Below are 18,185 nucleotides of genomic sequence, written 5' to 3' on the forward strand. Positions count from 1 at the left end.
TTGCTCGTATTAATCTTCCACTTCAGCCGACGTCAGGACGCGTCGATGACTCGATTTCGCTCGAGATGAGATCGGAGGGATAGAAGGTTCTGTAGCTGCTGATAAGCTCAGCGGTTCGCTTGACCATCTTCCCTCTGTGCAGCGTACATTCTGCTTGGAAGCTGTTTTTCCCATCCACTTCCAAGTTCCAGCAACCAGGCTCAAGCCTGGCCAAAGCGGGATAGGCATTCTCGAGTCAAGCCAGGTGCGCTTGTGGACGAATGAATCGGAGACCCTTTCCCAAGGAGAAGACTCAGGGCGGCCGACCTCGGGCCAGCGCTCGAGAGGGTCATCCGATCCGAGCACTCCGCCAGTCGCACTATTAGGCCTCTTTTAATCATCCCCATATCCATCCCAACCTTCTCATCCCGGCTGGCTCATCCTCGTCATCCGGAATGGGCAGATAGCACACATTCATACGCAACCACCCACACCCACTCCCCGAGGCTCGCTCGTACCATACTGCTCTAACTTTCACCAACGACCAGCTCAGTCGATACTGTCCAAGCTGCTAAACCATACTATCCGTCCACACCATCCTCCTTCCTCCCCGCCCCATCAGATTCCTATTTTTTTGCACGACCAATTGTCTTTTGGCGCATATTGTTTGGTTGATTATCCATGCCGTCCCATTAGAGCCTCTGCCTTAGATCCTGTCTAAACAAAGTTTTCTTCTAGCCTCACCTTGAATTTCTTAGCCTCTGGATACATACACTTCCAGCCGACTTCCGGTCGTCATATGCGCTTGCGTTAGGTGGGAGGCTCCCTTCAATCTTCTTATCGCTTGTTAAAGTAAATGGTACCAGCCTCCATCAGACTTCAGAACTCCCACCCCCCGGCCTCACTCACTTCAGCCCTTCCAACATTCATTCCTCGGGGCCCTGCTCGACCAGTCCTCCAAGAATGCCTCCTTCGCTCATTAACAACGACCCTGTGCCGAGCGCACCAAGATCACCAATGCCTCCTCGCGGGAGGACCTCTTCGCTGCTTCCCGTGCCTACCAGAAGTAGCACATCCTTGAGCTCATCCCTTAGGGGATCCTCAGCTGCTCAAAGTCCCAGTGCGGCTAAGACCAGAAGCCCCGCCAGTGCTCACAAACCGCACTCGCCTTCCGTCCAATACCCGGCGGGCAGCATCAGGACCCCAACCAGACTTCCCAGCCGCCAGCCTTCCTTCTCTGCCAACCAAAGTCCACTTAAAGCTACCTCGGCATCTCCCATCTCACTTCCCACCTCATCGCCTAGTTCATTCTCCAGAGTAACTGCATCGCCATCATCCGTTAGCAAATTGGCCACCGGGGCTTCGGCAGGGCTGAAGAAACCAGCTGATAAGGCGAACGATGAACAAAGCGACCATTTCAGAAATCTCTCCAAGAGCTTCAACCATACCCTCCGCAGAATACCCCGGATCTCAACTGTTAGCATCACCGTTGACAGAGCCTATCCGCTTCCCACGTCACTCACCACGCCAATCAAGCCTGGGTCGCGACACCCAACAACGTCAAGTGCCCTGCCACTCTCACTGGCATTTCGCCAGCCTCCCCCTCTTCAGCCAAGTCCAATAGCCTTGCAGCAGACCCGTAAGACCAAAAGCTACCAAGAATTGAAAAAAGTCTCATCGGCAGCTGTTCTAAGCGCCAGCAAACGACAAAGCCCCCATCCAAGCAAAATCAACGCTTCCCCCGAAAGCCTTCAATCCAAAAGCACCCTGACGGATGATGGCGCAAGCGTTCGGACTAAGCTTGAATACTCTCATAATCCATCCATTTCCTCTATTGCCGGCCCGATGTCGGAAGCGTCTTCACCTGATCTGAGCTCGGATCGTGATAGCCGTCCTGCCGATCTTTTCATCCCCCCACAAGCAGTGCCGTCCACTGTGGCTAGCTCAGAGCATCCAGAGCCGCAAGAGTTCCAATCGAGAGCCTATACCTTAGAGAGGCTACAGTCGCTGGTCGGATTGGATGAGTTTCAGAGCCTGGTCGACTCCGACGCGCTGTACCGGCTGATCAGCCAGCCTGCACTCTACGAAACCCAGCTGGAGATCCAGGAGCGTGCCTTCCAGGTGTATGTACCCCGGAACACGACGGTTGCCACCGACGGCCAAAAGTCACACGGCTTTGCGCACACCCAGCTCGGCTTCGACATCCCGACCACAGGATTCACAGCGACTGTTCCTCATGCCACCCTCGACGCCGCCCCGCACCACACCCCGGCATCCACCGAACCTTTGCCTTTTGAAACCGCCCCCTTTGCACCCACCGAAGTCTCATCGGCGGGGCCTAGTGCGGGCCCGAGGAAATCCAGCCATGTCGGCAACATCCTTCTGGAGAAGTTGGGGTGGAAATCGAAATCCTCTCATGCTCAAAGCAGCAAGCACGGTACATCCAAAAGCATAAGCAAGGCCTTGAGGCCATCGTCGTTTATCCTGGTTCCCGGCTCCCAAAAGGCGAAACTGTCGGGTCAATATGCTGCGTCTGGAAAGACATCCATGTCTGAAGCACACAGATTCTCCCAAATCCTGGGCGCCAGATTGGAGACAATGAACTGCTCGACTTGTGTGGTCTTGATGGGCGAACGATTTCAGGTTTTGCCTATCCTTCCCTTCACCGTGATTGAAGAAATTTATCGCAGAGGTAAGCTCCATCGTCTCCCTCAGGCATCTATGTTACAGCAGCATAGAAACCCCAAGCTAACCACGCCTTCTATGTCTCACTCAGGAATGCGAATCCCAGGTATCTTGCGCATCTCAGGCGACCTTGACCGAATCGATGAATTAGTGAAGAAGTTTGAATTTTGTCCCAAGAATGGGGTGGACGTTTCCACGGAAGACATCCACACGCTCTGCGGGCTCCTCAAACACTACCTGCGCACGCTATCGGAGCCTCTTTTCCACCCGATTTTGAGCCACATGTTTTGGAAGCTGTGTGTTGAGCCGAGCCAGACCAGACAGGCCGACCCGACGGAGGACGAGCATTCGCAGCAGCTGCATGTTGCCCGCTACCTCCTCCAGCTCCTTCCCAGTCGGGCGCTGAGTCTGTTGACCTATGTCATCCGATTCCTGGCACAGATCCCCACCTTCGCCGAGAACCGGGTCCAACACGACTCGCTTGCGGTCATGCTTGGTCCCGCCATCTTCGTCCCGCGCGACATCGGCTTGCCCGGCCTCGGCCTGCATCCCCGGGGACACAACAAGCAAGCTTCCTCGACGATTGCCCCATCGGTCCCTTGGCCCTCTCCATCGTACACAGCCAGTTTCATCGAAGAGGTCGACAAAAGCGCCCTGAGCCAACGGGCGGCTGACAGCACCTTGTGGTTGATGAATCACTCGAAGTCCATCTTCGGCGTCGCGACCGATGCTGATCGCAGGAGAACTGGAGTGCCGTCCGACTTCAATCTTGAAACAACGCCTCGAGAGTCCGTCTCATCATCGCTACAGGACCATCAAGAAGCCACGTCCCCCCCACCCCTCTCCAGCCAGCTAACCGGCACCACCCATTCAGAGCAACTGGTCCAATCACCTCCACAATCTCCAGGGACCTCAATCCTAACTTATTCTTCCGGCTTGACGGTCTCGCAGCCATCAACGATCCATGAAGAGTCGCCCCAGGTCTCGCCCTCGAGCTCGCTTCATTCCCAGAAGCTTCTGCTGAGTGAAATGAACCAGCTCTCCGAGTTTGGATACGGAAGCATCGAAGCCAAAGACTTCGAAATTGATCCTGCCGAGATCTCCGACAGGACTCCCCGACCCGGGATGAAATTAGATTTCCCGGCTCGGCTAGGCGATCAATCTGAGGCGCAATGCATCGACACGGTAGAACAATACAGAGGGAAAGTAGCCAACCGACTCAGCCATTCAATGGGTGCTGTTATTGGTAAGCAGAATTTCAATTAATTTTCATACGAGCTAAGTTTAACAACAAGACGATTTGGTCACAGCATGTCAAGTATTGAACTGACTCTTTGTTTGCTTTCTCATTTCTTTCTAAAGGCGCCTTCTCCAAACAAACCACCGAAGAAGTCGAGAAGAGAGACCGAAGAAATTCGGAAAAAGTGATTGGCTTGCTGACGCATTACATTGAAGGAAGAGAGGAAAAGATTGTCAAGCAAGAGTCCTTGATCGAAAGTCTAGTTGAGGAGATCGGCAGACTGCACACGGTCGAGGAACGAGACGCGCTGATGCGGGAAAAGCTGCTTAAGCAGACCCACATCGGGCTTCCTGTCGGCGACGAAGTCAAATCGCGCGGTTTACTCGACCAAGAGGACTTCGAACTAGACTCGACCTTGACTGCCCAAACATCGCACACCGTCCCAGATAAACAAAACGAGTACATCGACTACCACGAACAAATGTTTAACTTCTTGGCTCTCAGTCCGAATGAGAGCACTGTCGAACTACCCGAAGTCTCTTCCTCGGGACCAGAGAAGGCAGTGCCAGAAGCGCAACCAGAACCCACTCCAACAGGCTTGGATTTCCCGACCTCAGACCGTTTGCCGCATGCACATCGTCTGAGCAAGAGTCGTCTCTTCGACGTGACTGAAGAGCGTGGCGAAGAAGAGGCGGTGGAGGAGCTGCGTCTGGGCACCTCGCCCTCGAGCAAATACTCGGCCGACTCGCCGAAGCGGATCCGCCGCACCAGCAAGCTGGTCGGGCCCCCGCACTCGTGGCGCAAGCTCGCCGAGCCAACCGAGGTCCTCGCCGGCAAGCCCCACGACGACCTCATCAACTTCGACGACTACGACTCCGACCACTCCAATACCGCCTCCCTCCACTCCGAAATCTCCAGACTCAAGTCGATCAACTCCAACCTCATTCGTAAACTAAAATCCATCGAATCTATCCTTGCTGACGTGTCCTTCACTTAGTCCCTCCGTCAGTCGTCCACTCCTCCTCTCCCTCCTATCGTTCTCCATCCTAACACTTTTGCCCTCATTTTTTTGCGTGCCCCTTAGACGATGGGTCGTTGTACTTCCCTTCTGTTTCTCCAAGCCCATGCTTGTAACTCGACGCGTTTCGACTATTTGGGTCATTCTTCATTCCCTTCCTGACTCACTCTGTTGCAATATCGCATTCATCATCCACCTTTCATGCCCCAACTAATATTATATCCCCTTTCTGTTGTATATAAATATCATCCCCAATTCCCCGTATCTTCTATTTATTTGTTTGTTTGCTTATGAGCCTGGCTTATTATCAATCTACAACGATGTATATATATTTATATATCTATAGATAGATTCGAAGTAGCTCGTAGCTCGCCGTCCGTTTTTTATCATTCCTTCACGACATTCCGAAAACCTTACCGCCACATACATGCTATACCCCATCCTCGTTGTCATTGCTGCTCTGTATCAGTCACGTCCTGTTATGTTGCTACGTGCATTTCCGAAACCAGATTATTTATTCTCCATGCAAGCTAACCATTCGATCCCTCGAGTCTTCAGCACTCTCGACGGAAGATTTGTCTACCAAAACTTCTGTTTTTCATTGCGTGCTATCGCGATGAGCGTTGATGAGCGAGCAACAAGCTGCGAGATTGTTTGGCCACTCCGGCGAACTGGCGAGTTCTAGTGTCAATTCCATCCTGGACGCCTCTGTTATCTAATTGCCCAGAGCAGGTTATCAAGTAGATGGACAAATTGATGATGAGTATTAGTATGGTATCTGTTTCTCTTCTCCCGTCAGGCTCTGTTGAGTTGCACTCAAAATGTGTATCACCAACTTTGTCTTAGTCTTATGGAAGTGTCAAGAGACCTTCAATTGTTGCTATGGAGAGAAACATTATGGCTAGATGGATGCTATAAATTATAATGAACTACTGATCAGCCTTTCCTTCTGGACCAACAATTCAGAAGTTAGTGGGCCACATAAATAATAATCACCATGCCTAAACTGTTATAATTGGGTGCAAATTTAATATAGTACTTGAGCTTGGAGGAAGTGCTGTGAGCCATAGCAGGGATGATGACAATTGGCAACCACCGGTGGATACCTGTTACCCTTTGTGTCATGTGATGATAGGGTTGAGTTCTCTTTATTGTAAAACTTAATAAGAAGCCAGTAGTCAAACCAAACCAATCATGAGTTAAATAGAATAAAGAACCATTAAGGGCCAATACCATGGGCCTCAATTTTGAGAAATTTCAACTTTTTTTGCCCTGTACACAAAAATGGAAAACTAGCGGAGGGTTCAAATGTTGAAATTCTTCACATTTGGGCTCAAGCCTACATTTTGGCCAGGCTCAGTTTTTGTCCCAAGAAATTTTGAGGCAAATAAATTTGGAAAATTTCAATTTTCATGCCCTATGGTACAGGCCCTAAGTAAGAGACACAATGATCTAGAAACCAAGATACCAACAGTGAGATGTTAAACACTGCAAAAATAACTTGGTCAACTGCTTGCAGTTGACATGCAGGATACTCAAGCCAAGCTGCCATTGTAACTCCACATGAATGCAGAAGTGCCTTTGTTGGCACAGTCACAAGGTGCACAGTGACTGTGCATTGAAGGTTGGGTTGAGTCAAACCTTGAGCAAGGCTGGTGTAACACCACAAGCTTCCTCAGAGTTGCCCCATGTCAACTGCTCACATTTGACACAGTTTTTTTTGCAGTGAAACCTGTCTTCTTTTGGACTGAACACAAGAACAAGAAACAAGCAATTATGGTGTTCAAAGTTGGTTTGCATAATTTTATGCATGCATAAATCATAAAATCATAAAATCTTTTTTGCAGGGGATATGACTGTCTGATTATGTAATACAAAATTTCCTCACCAAAATATTTTTATGATTTTATGATTTATGCATGCATAAAATTATGCAAACCAACTTTGAACACCATAAATGAAAGAGAACTGGTTGAGGATAACAAAAGCACAAAATATTAAGTGTTCAAGCTCTGAAGACAATGAAGTTAAATGCCATAACAGCTGTTATTAAATGGAGTTTCATATATCTATGTGTGCATATAAAACTGACTCACTTCCATATATATTTACATTTTTTGAAATCTAGTGGGTCCAAGTAGTAATCAAAAAAAGTCCTCTCACCACCTATCAGCAGGTCAAAATTAGCAAGTCCAGTTCTTGAAATGCCACATCATATTTGCATCTACATCTGATCAGAGCAACAGAAACCCTAACATGTGTTGAGAAGGGATGTGATGTATTGTAGCATTGTAATTGTGGGGAATTCTTGAGGTTGAGTCTCATTAGTATCCTGTACTGCCTCTGACTCATTCTGATATACACATGTTTTTTCCATTCAATAATTTCCAAACACTTTGGCGAAGTGACAGGGTACATCTGCTTTCAAGCTGCACTTCACTAAAACCACATTGTACATCACACACATGTCATTTTTTGTTTTTCTGAACAATGCTTCAAGTTGGAGAGTAACGAAACCGTCATGAGCACAAAAATGTGCTCTCATTCTCATTCACTTCATGGGCAGCTGTATCACTCCCATAGCGCAATTCGGACATGGGATCCGATTGGGGCGAGTGCCCACTGCTTAATAATTACAGACACTCATACTGCCTCAGCAATGCTCACCCTGGATTCATTTTCCAGGAGCTCAGATGGTCTCCTTGTCAATTGGAATAACTTTATCAAGTACAGATGACTGACAACCAGTCTGTGACATCGAGCCTCTTCCGATGTGTCTCGCGTGGGGCAGGCTGTGACATCCTGCAGCTGGCCATCGTTCACCAGGCTAAAGGCAGACTGAAGAAATACTTCCGAGTGTACAATATCTGGAGCATGGACAGAATCGCCTATCATCCAATACGAGTATCTCCCCACGCCTCACTGTTTTTACCCCTGTCGCAGCAGGAACTAAAGGTTTACCAGACAGAATGTCTCAACACGCTCAGGGTATTCGCATCTTCTGACGGCAAGCCTGGACAGAGCGACCAGCAGCCCGACTCTCATATAAATAATACCGATGACACGCTCCTCGCTGGTCATCTCCCTAGCCATGTCGAGCCCGATGTTGGATCCCCAGTAGGCTACACAACCCCGTCGCCACTCTCAATCCCACTTTCATCCTGCCCTGCTCCACATCACGCCGACGACTCACAGCCTTCTCAGCGTCCCGTAACAAATAAGCGGTCTTACCAAAGCATCGGTGCCGAGAACGACGATTCTACCGACGCTCCGCCGAACATGCCTCACTTTCCCAAGCGCACCCGTCATCTAGCTCATCCTGATTCGCAGAGCTCGATCAGTGACACAGTGGCCCAACATTGTGCGAGCTCTCATACGTGTATCATGGCAAATAAAGAGCTAAAATTTCAGACTGATCATTGCCTTTTTGTTGTGATTCCAATTGGAAAATAATAGACAACATGAGGCCTAACTTGACGAAAGGAGCACGCACGGAATCGCCGATATTTGGCTTGAGGAAATTCAACAACTGGGTGAAGTCAGTGACGATCGGCAAATTCGCCTCGATCGAGTCGCCCTTCATGAGCCCTCTGTTATCCCGCAATACACATCGTCAACAACAGCATCACTCCAATTCTCATTCGAAATATAGCGGAACTAAAATACTTGAATTAGGGTGTGGAAAAGGAGGCGATTTGGCTAAGTGGCAAAACGCTGGTGTTAGGGAACTCTACGGATTTGGTTGAGCTTGATTCCATAATCACTTTGAGATACATTCCCATTTTTATTCATTCATATCTTTCTCTTCAAAAAAAAACAACAGATATTGCTGCGGTCTCAATTGAACAGGCTCAATCGAGATATCAAGAAAATTGCAGTCAAAGATTTTACGCCAAGTTTGTAGCTTTAGACTGTTTTTCGGTGAGTTTGTGCCCATTCTCCTTCTTTCCCTGTTCATTCCACGTCCTTTGTCACAACGACGGATCGCAGGAAAGTAAAGCGTACAAATCAATTTGTTTTTCCCTATGATCGGCTCTTTTTTAACGTTTGTTGGAGTTGGGTGTGATCTAGCTGCCAATTGATTCAGTTTTGAGTCCAGAAGAGCTTAGGGAGCCATTCCACGCGGTCTCCTTACAATTCTGCATGCATTATGCGTTCGAAAGCGAAGCCAAGGCTCGGACCATGATGGAAAATGTCTCCAAGTACTTGGTTTCTGGTGGGGTCATGATCGGCACGATCCCTGACCCCGATCTGCTAATGTGAGAATTTCTTTTAGACTTGACCTTATCTCCGCTCCGATTTTAATGCTTTGTTTTTCATCTTATCAGACAAAGGTGGGAAAGATGTTCACGCGAATCAAATGCGGAGAAGCCTAGCTTTGGCAACTCGGTCTACGAGATTAGGTTTCCCTATCCACTCACTCCTCAACGGCGCGAGCTTGATCAAGTCTACGGAAACAGATATTCGTTTTACTTAGAAGACGCAGTAGAAGATGTCCCTGAATATCTGGTTCTCTGGGAACCCTTTGTTCGGTGAGACTTTCCTTTCTCATCGCCCGCCTGTCGTACCAGCTTCTTGCATGTTTCCCAGGTACTCACGTCTTATCTCTGTCTTTTTCGACCCAGGTTGGCCCAAGAATTCGGTCTCAAATTAGTTTACAAGAAGGGGTTTCATGAGCTTTTTCAGACCGAGAAAGCTAATCCTAGCTATAAGAGTCTGCTGTTTAAAATGAAGGTGATCAATTCGGAGGGTAATCTGATGATTTCCAGTGATCAATGGGATGCCACTGGTTCGTCTTCCCCCCTTTTCTTCTCCTATACACATCTTCTGCTTACTTTGCTTCTCTCCGTCGCCTTGGATCTATCTAGGCATCTATTCAGCTTTCGCTTTTATCAAGATGTGAACACTTGCATATCCATTCATCGGAGTTTTCAATTGTCATGTAAAATAGGAGGGCTTTTTGTGCTACATACAATGTTGAAACTGCTTCGCTGCCAAAAGCGCAGTGCAGCCGTTTTTGAATGCGCTGTGATTCTCCTCAGCGTAGAGGAGACCTAACTTATCTAAGTGCGACCGGAGGCACTTATGCGGTATCGGTGATTTAGGACTGACAGCGGCGCAAGGGTCCCCTTCCCTCCTCTTCCGGTTGAAAAGGCTGTGTAACCTGGGCGACCAGAAGGGGCCCTTCGGGTTGCAAGATGCCCTCTAATTTGCTTGATTGTGTGTGAAAAATTTACTTGTGCCATTCCAAACACTATAGATGTTGCCCTACTGCACTTCACACATTGTAGCAGAGGGCAACGGCACAAAAGTTTTGATGGGCATCTGGTCTATCTCCACCTAAAGACTTGCTCTTGATGATTGGGGTTTTGTTATCTGTATATTTCTGGAAAATAGTACACTTGACTGCAGTTGAACAAAGTGAAGAAACAGAAACGAGTAAGCTAAACGACTCGGGGAGGAACTCCCGAGGGAAAAAAGACACTTCCATGTATGTGACAGAGAAAGAGAAAAAGATATCATCGAGGGGATCTACTTTTTCAGGCAAACAACTCAGACAATAAGGGAGGAAGGAAAGAGCGGTTAGGAAATAGCATGGACGATATTATCACAGCAATACCCAGTTTAAAATGTTAGTTGATTGATTCGGATAATAGTTATCTGGTCCGTGTATTTATTTGGTTTAATCTGTGCCTCCATAGTGACAGCATGATGTAGTACTTGCCAGATACGTATCATGCGCATAGGAATGTGCCACGATTGTTTGTATTTACATGTTTTGAGTTTTGCGTTTTTCTTTTTCTGTTGCAACGAGGTGGAGGAAGTAGATACCGCGGGATCATGAGCAAGGAGGAAACCATCCAAGAAAATAGGAACCGAATGGGTCACTATACCACTGTCAATGTGACGAGAAGAAAGAAAAGAAGCGAAGTTAATTTCACCATGGAAAAGAGTTTCTTCAAAGAGATCAGTAGTCAACCAAAAAAGTCAGAGGAAATATCGAACTAACAGCCATCATATAACGACAAAGCCTGAACGATGGTTGGATCCTGTTTGCTACCTTCTTTGAATTCATCAAATCTATCGATGGAAGATAAAATTGTTCAAGGTGAGACTACCAAGTTTGACAGGGAATGAGAAAATCGAATCAAAACGCACGTTAACTTATGGTCTTTATTGTGGTCCATCATCCGAAAGATCTTATCTACTCTTTTCTCTGGAGTGTCCTCGTCGGGTGGTAGTTTGACCATCTGCCCGGTCATCTAAAATAAGATACAAAAAGATCAATTCACTTGCTGATGCTGTCTTCAAGCAGAGTCTATGGTGTCTTATGGGAAACATTTGATGAATGCTGACTTTGTAAATTGATCGCACAATCTGTAACATCTCCTCGTAAGTGATAAAACCGTCCCCGTCAATATCATATAGTTGAAACGCCCCTGTAGGAAGTGGCGACAAGCGATCTTTATTAGTCTTCCCGCTACTTTCTTCGTTTATCTAAGTATCCGTTCATTTTGATTTGTGTCAACCTGGGGCTTGCATTTTAACTTTTCGTCCAACTGCCCCCGAGAAGTTACAGAAAGAGCGCAAATGAATTCCTTGAAATCAATCGTTCCGTTCTTGTTCTCATCAAACCTAAAGCAATGTGGCAGCATGAAGTTTATACAACATTAGCGACTGATGATGAAAATACCTGCTATTTGAAAACATGAGATGCAGAAATGCGGGTTTCCCAGAGTTAAAACATTCAGGACAAAAGTACTCACACATTGAATACAAAATCAGCAAATTGTCCGGGATCGCCAAATGGGAAAAACTGCTTATAGATTCTAGCAAATTCTTGTTTATCCAGTACTCCACTTGGACAGTCTTTCAAAAAACCTTTGTACCTATTTCAATTGGTACAGACAGAAATTGTTCTTCAGCCAGCTTTGTTCCTTATTTATTCTATCGTGAAAAGTCTTCAAGATTGGGAGGTGAAATATCAAGACAGAAGCTGAAAATTGAATAAGCCGATTCTCACCATTGTTGTAGTTCCTTTTTGTCAACTGATGTTGAGAAGTCGTCAGTTTTTTTTTGGACCCAGAGCGATGCAACAGGTGCGTGTTCATGTTTCAGTGTTCGTACTTGTCATAGAAATGGTGACGAAAGTTGAGAAGATTACCGACAATAAGTTGATTTTTGAAGCTCAGTGAGTTGGTCGGGTGACAGCTTGCTCTGTGATTTTCCCATCGTAGTTTATGGCCCGCTGTTCGTTCGTTCTTATGGCCCGCTGTTCACGGCCCGCTGTTCGTTCGTTCTTCGTTCGCATTTCACTACAACCCTTAGCCAGGGCTCAGTATCCCGGGCGGGATATCCGGTAGATAATCCGGGATATCTGGCAGGGAAACGCGGATCACACCGGATATCCGAGACCCGAGGATCCAAAACCTGCAGATATGGGCGGATATTCAGCCGCCGAGGTAACTTCAGCGACAAGGAGGTTTCCTTCTGGTCGCCGAGGTAAATTCAGCAACAAGGAGGTTGTATTCTGGGCACCAAGGTAACCTCTGCAGCCCGGAGGCTAACTGCTGGTTGCGCGCTGAGGTTATTTAACCTCTGCAACCAGGATGATTTCCTCTTGGTCGCCGAGGCTTCATAACTATCATGACCAGGATAATCTCCTCTTGGTCGCCGAGGTTTTTTAACCTCTGCGACCGGGAAGATTTTTTCCTTCTGGCCGCTGAGATAAAGCCCCGCGACCGGAAGGAATCCCTCCCGGTTGGTGAGGTTGTGTTTATTTGGCGACCAGGTGAGTTTTTCTGGCTGCCAAGGCTGTAAAACCTTGGCGCAACCGGAAGGGATCAAGCCTTCCGGTCAAAGAGGTGGGCGGGTGCGGGCGGGTGTGGATTGAATTACCCGGGTACCCGCCGGCGTTTTCCCGGAATCTAAGGCATCCGCACTCGCTGGCGGGACCCGCCAGCGGATAGCGGGTACCTGCAACGGTTTCGCCGGGACCATCTCTAAGTTTTACCCTTAGTACATCTTAATTTTATGGGGAGTTCTGATCAATCTGAATGTGACCATAGATGAGCCTGTAGCAAAGCTGAACACAAAAGTGCTAAACTTACATGGTAAAGATGGCAATCAGGACCCGGGTACCCGTACTGCCAACCTTTTTTTGCCATATCAGATACCCGTACCTGTACTCGTACCTGTCAGGCGGGTGCCAGCAGTACTTGGGCGGTGTACCCGCGTGTATACCGCTGGGACCCGCCCCAAAAATCACTTAACTGGCAATGCTGCACACTCCACACCGCCAGCCGGCAAGGCTGCACGTGCTGAATTGCCACTTGGCAAGGCCGCTCCATATGAAGTAAACCTGCACTGCCAGCATAATTGGCTGGGTTGAGGTTATCCCAGTTAAACTGGGATGCACTCAACCAATTTAAACTTGGGTGATCTCAACTGATGAAATATAAATCCAAGGTCCTTGAATTGGTTGAGATCAACCAAGTTTAAATTGTTCAGTGCATCCCAGTTAAACTGGGATGACTTTAACCCAGCCAAATATGCTGGCACCCCCTGTGGGGGTAGGTGGGGGGGGTGGGTGTGGGGTACCCAGGCACATACCCGCTGGCACCAGAAAATCAGGGACCCATACCTATACCTGGACACGCCAGGCGGTCCCAAATGGGTGTGAGCGGGTACCTGTTTGCCATCTCTATTACATGGTCATCCATTTCCCCAAAGTAAACCACAATTCAAGCCACTTTTCTCCAGTCCTTGATCTTTTTGAAGGATTGTGGTATTTAATTCACTCCAAGCCAAGCTCAAGCAAGACTCTATCAACCTTTGATACCCACATAATTATAGTTATCATCTAATTACTTGCTGTTTGTTGTGTGATATGTAATTATTTGGAAATAACTCAAACTAATTACTCTTTTTGATAATTTTACCCAAAAAATAGCCAAGTCCCATTATTGTAATACAGAAAATATCTTGAAAGAAACACTATTCAGTTTGCCATCTTTTAGTCACATTTGATTGTAAACAAATTTCTGTGGTAGTGGAGGACTTCCTGTCAATCTGGAAAGTCAGATCTGAGCCACCAGATATCAAATTTTGCAGGGAAATCTGGGTCCCCAAAGATCCCCGAAGTGATCCAGAGTTCCAGATTCCAGATTTCCCTGCAAAATCTGAAATTCCAGATCTGTTCAAAAGTGACGGGAAGTCCTCCAGTTCTTATTGATTTTGCCTTCCTCATTCTGACTAATTTTGGGTGTTGCAAGCACCTGCCAGACTTGTGTTGATGGGGAACCTTACACTCACAACAGATACTTTGTGTGAAATGTTTTGCAAATTGAAGTGAACAAATATTTATTTTTTATTGACCAAAAAACAGTTCAATATTGTTTAAATTGAGATTTTGGCCCAATGCACTCCCTGTTACAACTCCAAGTTCATGAGTGAGGCAAGATGGGAAGGAAACCAGATGAAAAAGTTTTGAGACGGAATGGTGAATTTTCCCTTTCAGGGATTCTTACTCAATATGTAGCTGGTACAACTTGGTTGTCAAAGTAAATTTCCCTGTCAGGCTTGGTGATGCCAAGAGCACGAGTGCTCTTCTAGCTACGCCGGCGACAGAGCACGGTACAGTAGCGCGCGCAGCAAAAGCACGGTAAAAAGTGCGAAATAGCTTAGAAAGCTATTTCTAATGAACCAAAAAATAGGTTTAACGGAGGGGCCAGGGGCGCCTGGGGTGTTTTAGTGCCCTCCGCAGCTCTTACAGGGCCTGCGCACGAAATGCACAGGGGTTTTTGTGACCTGTGGCGTCTGGGGCCCTTGAAAAGGGGGTGATTGCGCGATAGTTCGCTCCCAGGATAATGATAGGGATATAGATCCCAGTAGAAAGACAAAAAAACGCAAACTTACTTTTTAAGGTATGTTTGCGGGAAAAAAAAGACTGTTGATTCCTTGAGAAACCGTAATCGGAGCTGGGTCAGAAGGCGCGCTGGTCGGATAGGACGAGGGCGGGTCTGGCGAAGCGGCGAGTCGGTTATGAAGGTATCTACAGTCTTTTTTTCCCCGCAAACATACCTTAAAAAGTAAGTTTGCGTTTTTTTGTCTTTCTACCGGGATCTATATCCCTATCATTATCCTGGGAGCGAACTATCGCGCAATCACCCCCTTTTCAAGGGCCGCAGACGCCACAGGTCACAAAAACCCCTGTGCATTTCGTGCGCAGGCCCTGTAAGAGCTGCGGAGGGCACTAAACCACCCCAGGCGCCCCTGGCCCCTCCGTTAAACCTATTTTTTGGTTCATTAGAAATAGCTTTCTAAGCTATTTCGCACTTTTTACCGCGCTTTTGCTGCGCGCGCTACTGTACCGTGCTCTGTCGCCGGCGTAGCTAGAAGAGCACTCGTGCTCTTGGCATCACCAAGCCTGACAATTGGGGGTCTGGCCGGGAACTAACCCATTTTTAACCCATAATCCCATAATCTACATAGTTTTTTTCGTTTATCCAACAAAATAAACCAAACCAAACCCTACCTTAAGCTTATTTAAAGCTACCGTAACCATCAGGTTGAATCCCTGCGCTCCGAGCACGGCAAGATACTTATCTCTGTTAAACTTAACATATTAAGTTTAACTCAGCTTCCTACCCGCTTTCTATAGCGCATTACCCGCTCCTCACAGCGCACCACCCACGCTACCTAGCTCGAACTAAAAAGCCGCTACTTAGCGCAACCCATCCTGCGCACTTACGCGCTCTTTACCTGCTCTCTGTAGCGTACCTCCTGCGCTACCTTGCGCAAACTAACCCCGCGCTCTCCATAGCGCCACCGAAACCGCCTTTTCGCGCGTATCTTCAGAAGCCACAATCCTTCTGCATAAAAAAACTTGACCTCAGAAAAACCTCGAACTTTTCTGACGTTTTCTTTTTCTTGTTTTGTTTTTTTTCAGTGGAGCTACAGAAAAACACCGAGCTGATTGAATATTACCTTTGTTACCTTAAGGATGAAAAAGAAGAACAAGCCCGAAACTACGTCCCTACCGCGTGGGAGCTGCTTTCTTACGAAGAGCAACTCAAAATTGCCACCAATCAAATCAAGCGCAAACAGAAAGCGAGCCTAGAAGCCCAAATCCGATTTCAACTTTTCTTACGCAAACACTACACCCGGAAAGCGCAGGCTTGCCGAGAAAGAGAGAGTGTGTTACTCTTTCTAACATATTGTTGACAAGCTCAAATAAAGATTGTTTCCTTTCTATCTACAGTGGTTTGAAAGACGCAGTCCGAGAGGAACTTGTCGACCTCTACCGCGCCGAAACCCGAGATAGACGCCCCACTAAAGAAACCAACCAGTAAGCTCTATCTTTCTTTTATCTTGTAGCTAAAACCTCTATAGAGCTAATAAGCCGCACCCTTGTAACTAGTGCCGGCTTCTAAGGCAAACTACATTGCGGGTACTATCCGTCACCCCAGAGACACGCGTAAGTAACGCTCTTTTGCGGAAAAAACTTGCAGAAAACCTTTTTTTTTACTAAAACAAAATTTTTTGTATACTTGGTAGCTGAAGTAGAAACCGCTCCAGCCAAGAACCTTGCGGACATTGACATAAGTGACTCCAAACCGGAAACCGGCGGTTAGTCAACGTTTTTCCTTCTTTATCAAAACCTATAATAGACTTACAAAACATGTCTACTAGATCTTCCAAACCCAACCTTGAAGGTCCTCTCCCTACTCCAAAAAGAGCCAGCCGCAAAGGGTCCGCCCTCAGAAGCCCTGTCCTCAGAGGACCAATTGGCGGAGGATCCGACCAAAGCGGAGGTAACCATCCCTCTTCGGTTCAAGAAGAAGACCCCCGCTCTGAGCACCTCAAAAGCACGAGCTCCGAAAAAGACTCCAGAAGAGCTGGAGGAGGAACAGATCCAACTCATCAAGGATCTGGTGTACGCTCACCGGGTGAACTGGAGAAATTGCGTAGCCCTCCAAGCGCGCGGGGTTCCGAAAGAGGAGCTCCTAGCCGCACTGCGCAAAGCGCAAGAGACTCAAAAAGCGGCTCAGAGATATCTAACTCGACCAGAGCTAGAATCCTTGGTTGACGGGTGGAATCCCTGGACGGTGATGAAGCAAATCAACCCTCCGGCGAAGAATTCAAAAAAACAAAAGAATCCTCCCACCCATCAATCCAACAATCTCCGCAAAGACCGCGGCAGATGGGCTCAAGTCATGAAGGCAGCGAACACCTTGGAACAAGCCTACAATCAGATGTAGATAGAGATTTCATTTTCCACATGTTTGACAATTTGTATGGAAACTTGTCTACTTTGCATAGTAACTCTAGTAACCAATATAAATTTACAAACTCTAAAATTGTGGAATGTCATACTTCTGTTATTAACACCCTTGAATCTGCTGTGAGTCGTGCAATAAAAATGTCTCAAGAATACTTTGTTAAAATTCCTGAGTTTCGCCAAGACATTGGAGAACTTAAGAATAACCTCAGTAATGTAACAACAAACCTAGAAAATCAGGCTGAGAGTAATCAGAGTCTTCAAGACAAAATTACTGATATTGATATTGGTATGGCGGACTTTAAAAGTCAATTGTTAACCACTTTGAAAACTGAGGTTATCAAAGAAAACAGAGAGCGTGGAGACCACCAATCCGCCCAGTTACAAATCTTGATAGATTTAGTAAGTCATCAAGAGGATAACATGAAAGAGATGATGGATAAAATCAATATCTCTACTGCGGAGCAAATTAGCTCTCTGAAACAAGAGATAAAAACTCTTAGACAAAATGTTGCGGGAATACAAACTCCCCCGCACCTGACTCGTGACCCTGAAACTTCTCAGACGGAGGAGGTCATCTTCAACAATCCTCTGTTAAATACCAGAAGTAGAGTGTTTCAACACCAAGAGAGATCTTTACCTCCCAAAGAAGAGGAACCCACTGCTCCGCCCAGGCAAAATGCTGCTAGCAATTCTCAACCGTATCAAGAACAACCAAGACAGACCACTTCTTTTCTGAATAGTTTGGATGCAGTAACTAAATGCAAACTAATGCCGCCAATGAAAGAATGGCCTAAGTTCTCCGGAGAAGGGGAATATGATCATATCTACTTCATGGATTATGCAGATCATCTCCTTGAATGTTACGAAGCTACTGATGAAGTAGTAACCTCCAGATTGCCAAGGTTGTTTGAAGGCGTAGCTTTAGACTGGCTCTTCAGAAAAAAGAAATCTGTTGGAAAAGTAAGCTGGGAAGCATG

General features: G+C 46.9%; 3 protein-coding genes across 3 annotated transcripts; 2 read left to right on the forward strand and 1 right to left on the reverse strand.

Moving 5' to 3' along the window:
• Window positions 1-942: 942 nt before the first annotated feature.
• On the forward strand, window positions 943-4,901 carry PtA15_3A500 (uncharacterized protein; the record flags this gene model as incomplete). Its single annotated transcript, XM_053167476.1, has 3 exons — window positions 943-2,671; window positions 2,756-3,910; window positions 4,027-4,901. The coding sequence occupies 3 exons, from the start codon at window positions 943-945 to the stop codon at window positions 4,899-4,901; spliced, it is 3,759 nt and encodes a 1,252-aa protein (XP_053018688.1).
• Window positions 4,902-7,655: 2,754 nt separating this feature from the next.
• On the forward strand, window positions 7,656-9,825 carry PtA15_3A501 (uncharacterized protein; the record flags this gene model as incomplete). Its single annotated transcript, XM_053167477.1, has 7 exons — window positions 7,656-8,283; window positions 8,379-8,663; window positions 8,746-8,843; window positions 8,994-9,181; window positions 9,251-9,454; window positions 9,548-9,711; window positions 9,791-9,825. The coding sequence occupies 7 exons, from the start codon at window positions 7,656-7,658 to the stop codon at window positions 9,823-9,825; spliced, it is 1,602 nt and encodes a 533-aa protein (XP_053018689.1).
• Window positions 9,826-10,810: 985 nt separating this feature from the next.
• On the reverse strand, window positions 10,811-12,155 carry PtA15_3A502 (uncharacterized protein; the record flags this gene model as incomplete). Its single annotated transcript, XM_053167478.1, has 8 exons — window positions 10,811-10,818; window positions 10,933-11,003; window positions 11,082-11,185; window positions 11,280-11,362; window positions 11,464-11,558; window positions 11,690-11,812; window positions 11,947-11,971; window positions 12,092-12,155. The coding sequence occupies 8 exons, from the start codon at window positions 12,153-12,155 to the stop codon at window positions 10,811-10,813; spliced, it is 573 nt and encodes a 190-aa protein (XP_053018690.1).
• Between the last annotated feature and the right edge of the window lie 6,030 nt (window positions 12,156-18,185).

The sequence above is a fragment of the Puccinia triticina genome, chromosome 3A (genome assembly GCF_026914185.1).
Source record: "Puccinia triticina chromosome 3A, complete sequence".
NCBI classification, from domain to species: domain Eukaryota; kingdom Fungi; phylum Basidiomycota; class Pucciniomycetes; order Pucciniales; family Pucciniaceae; genus Puccinia; species Puccinia triticina.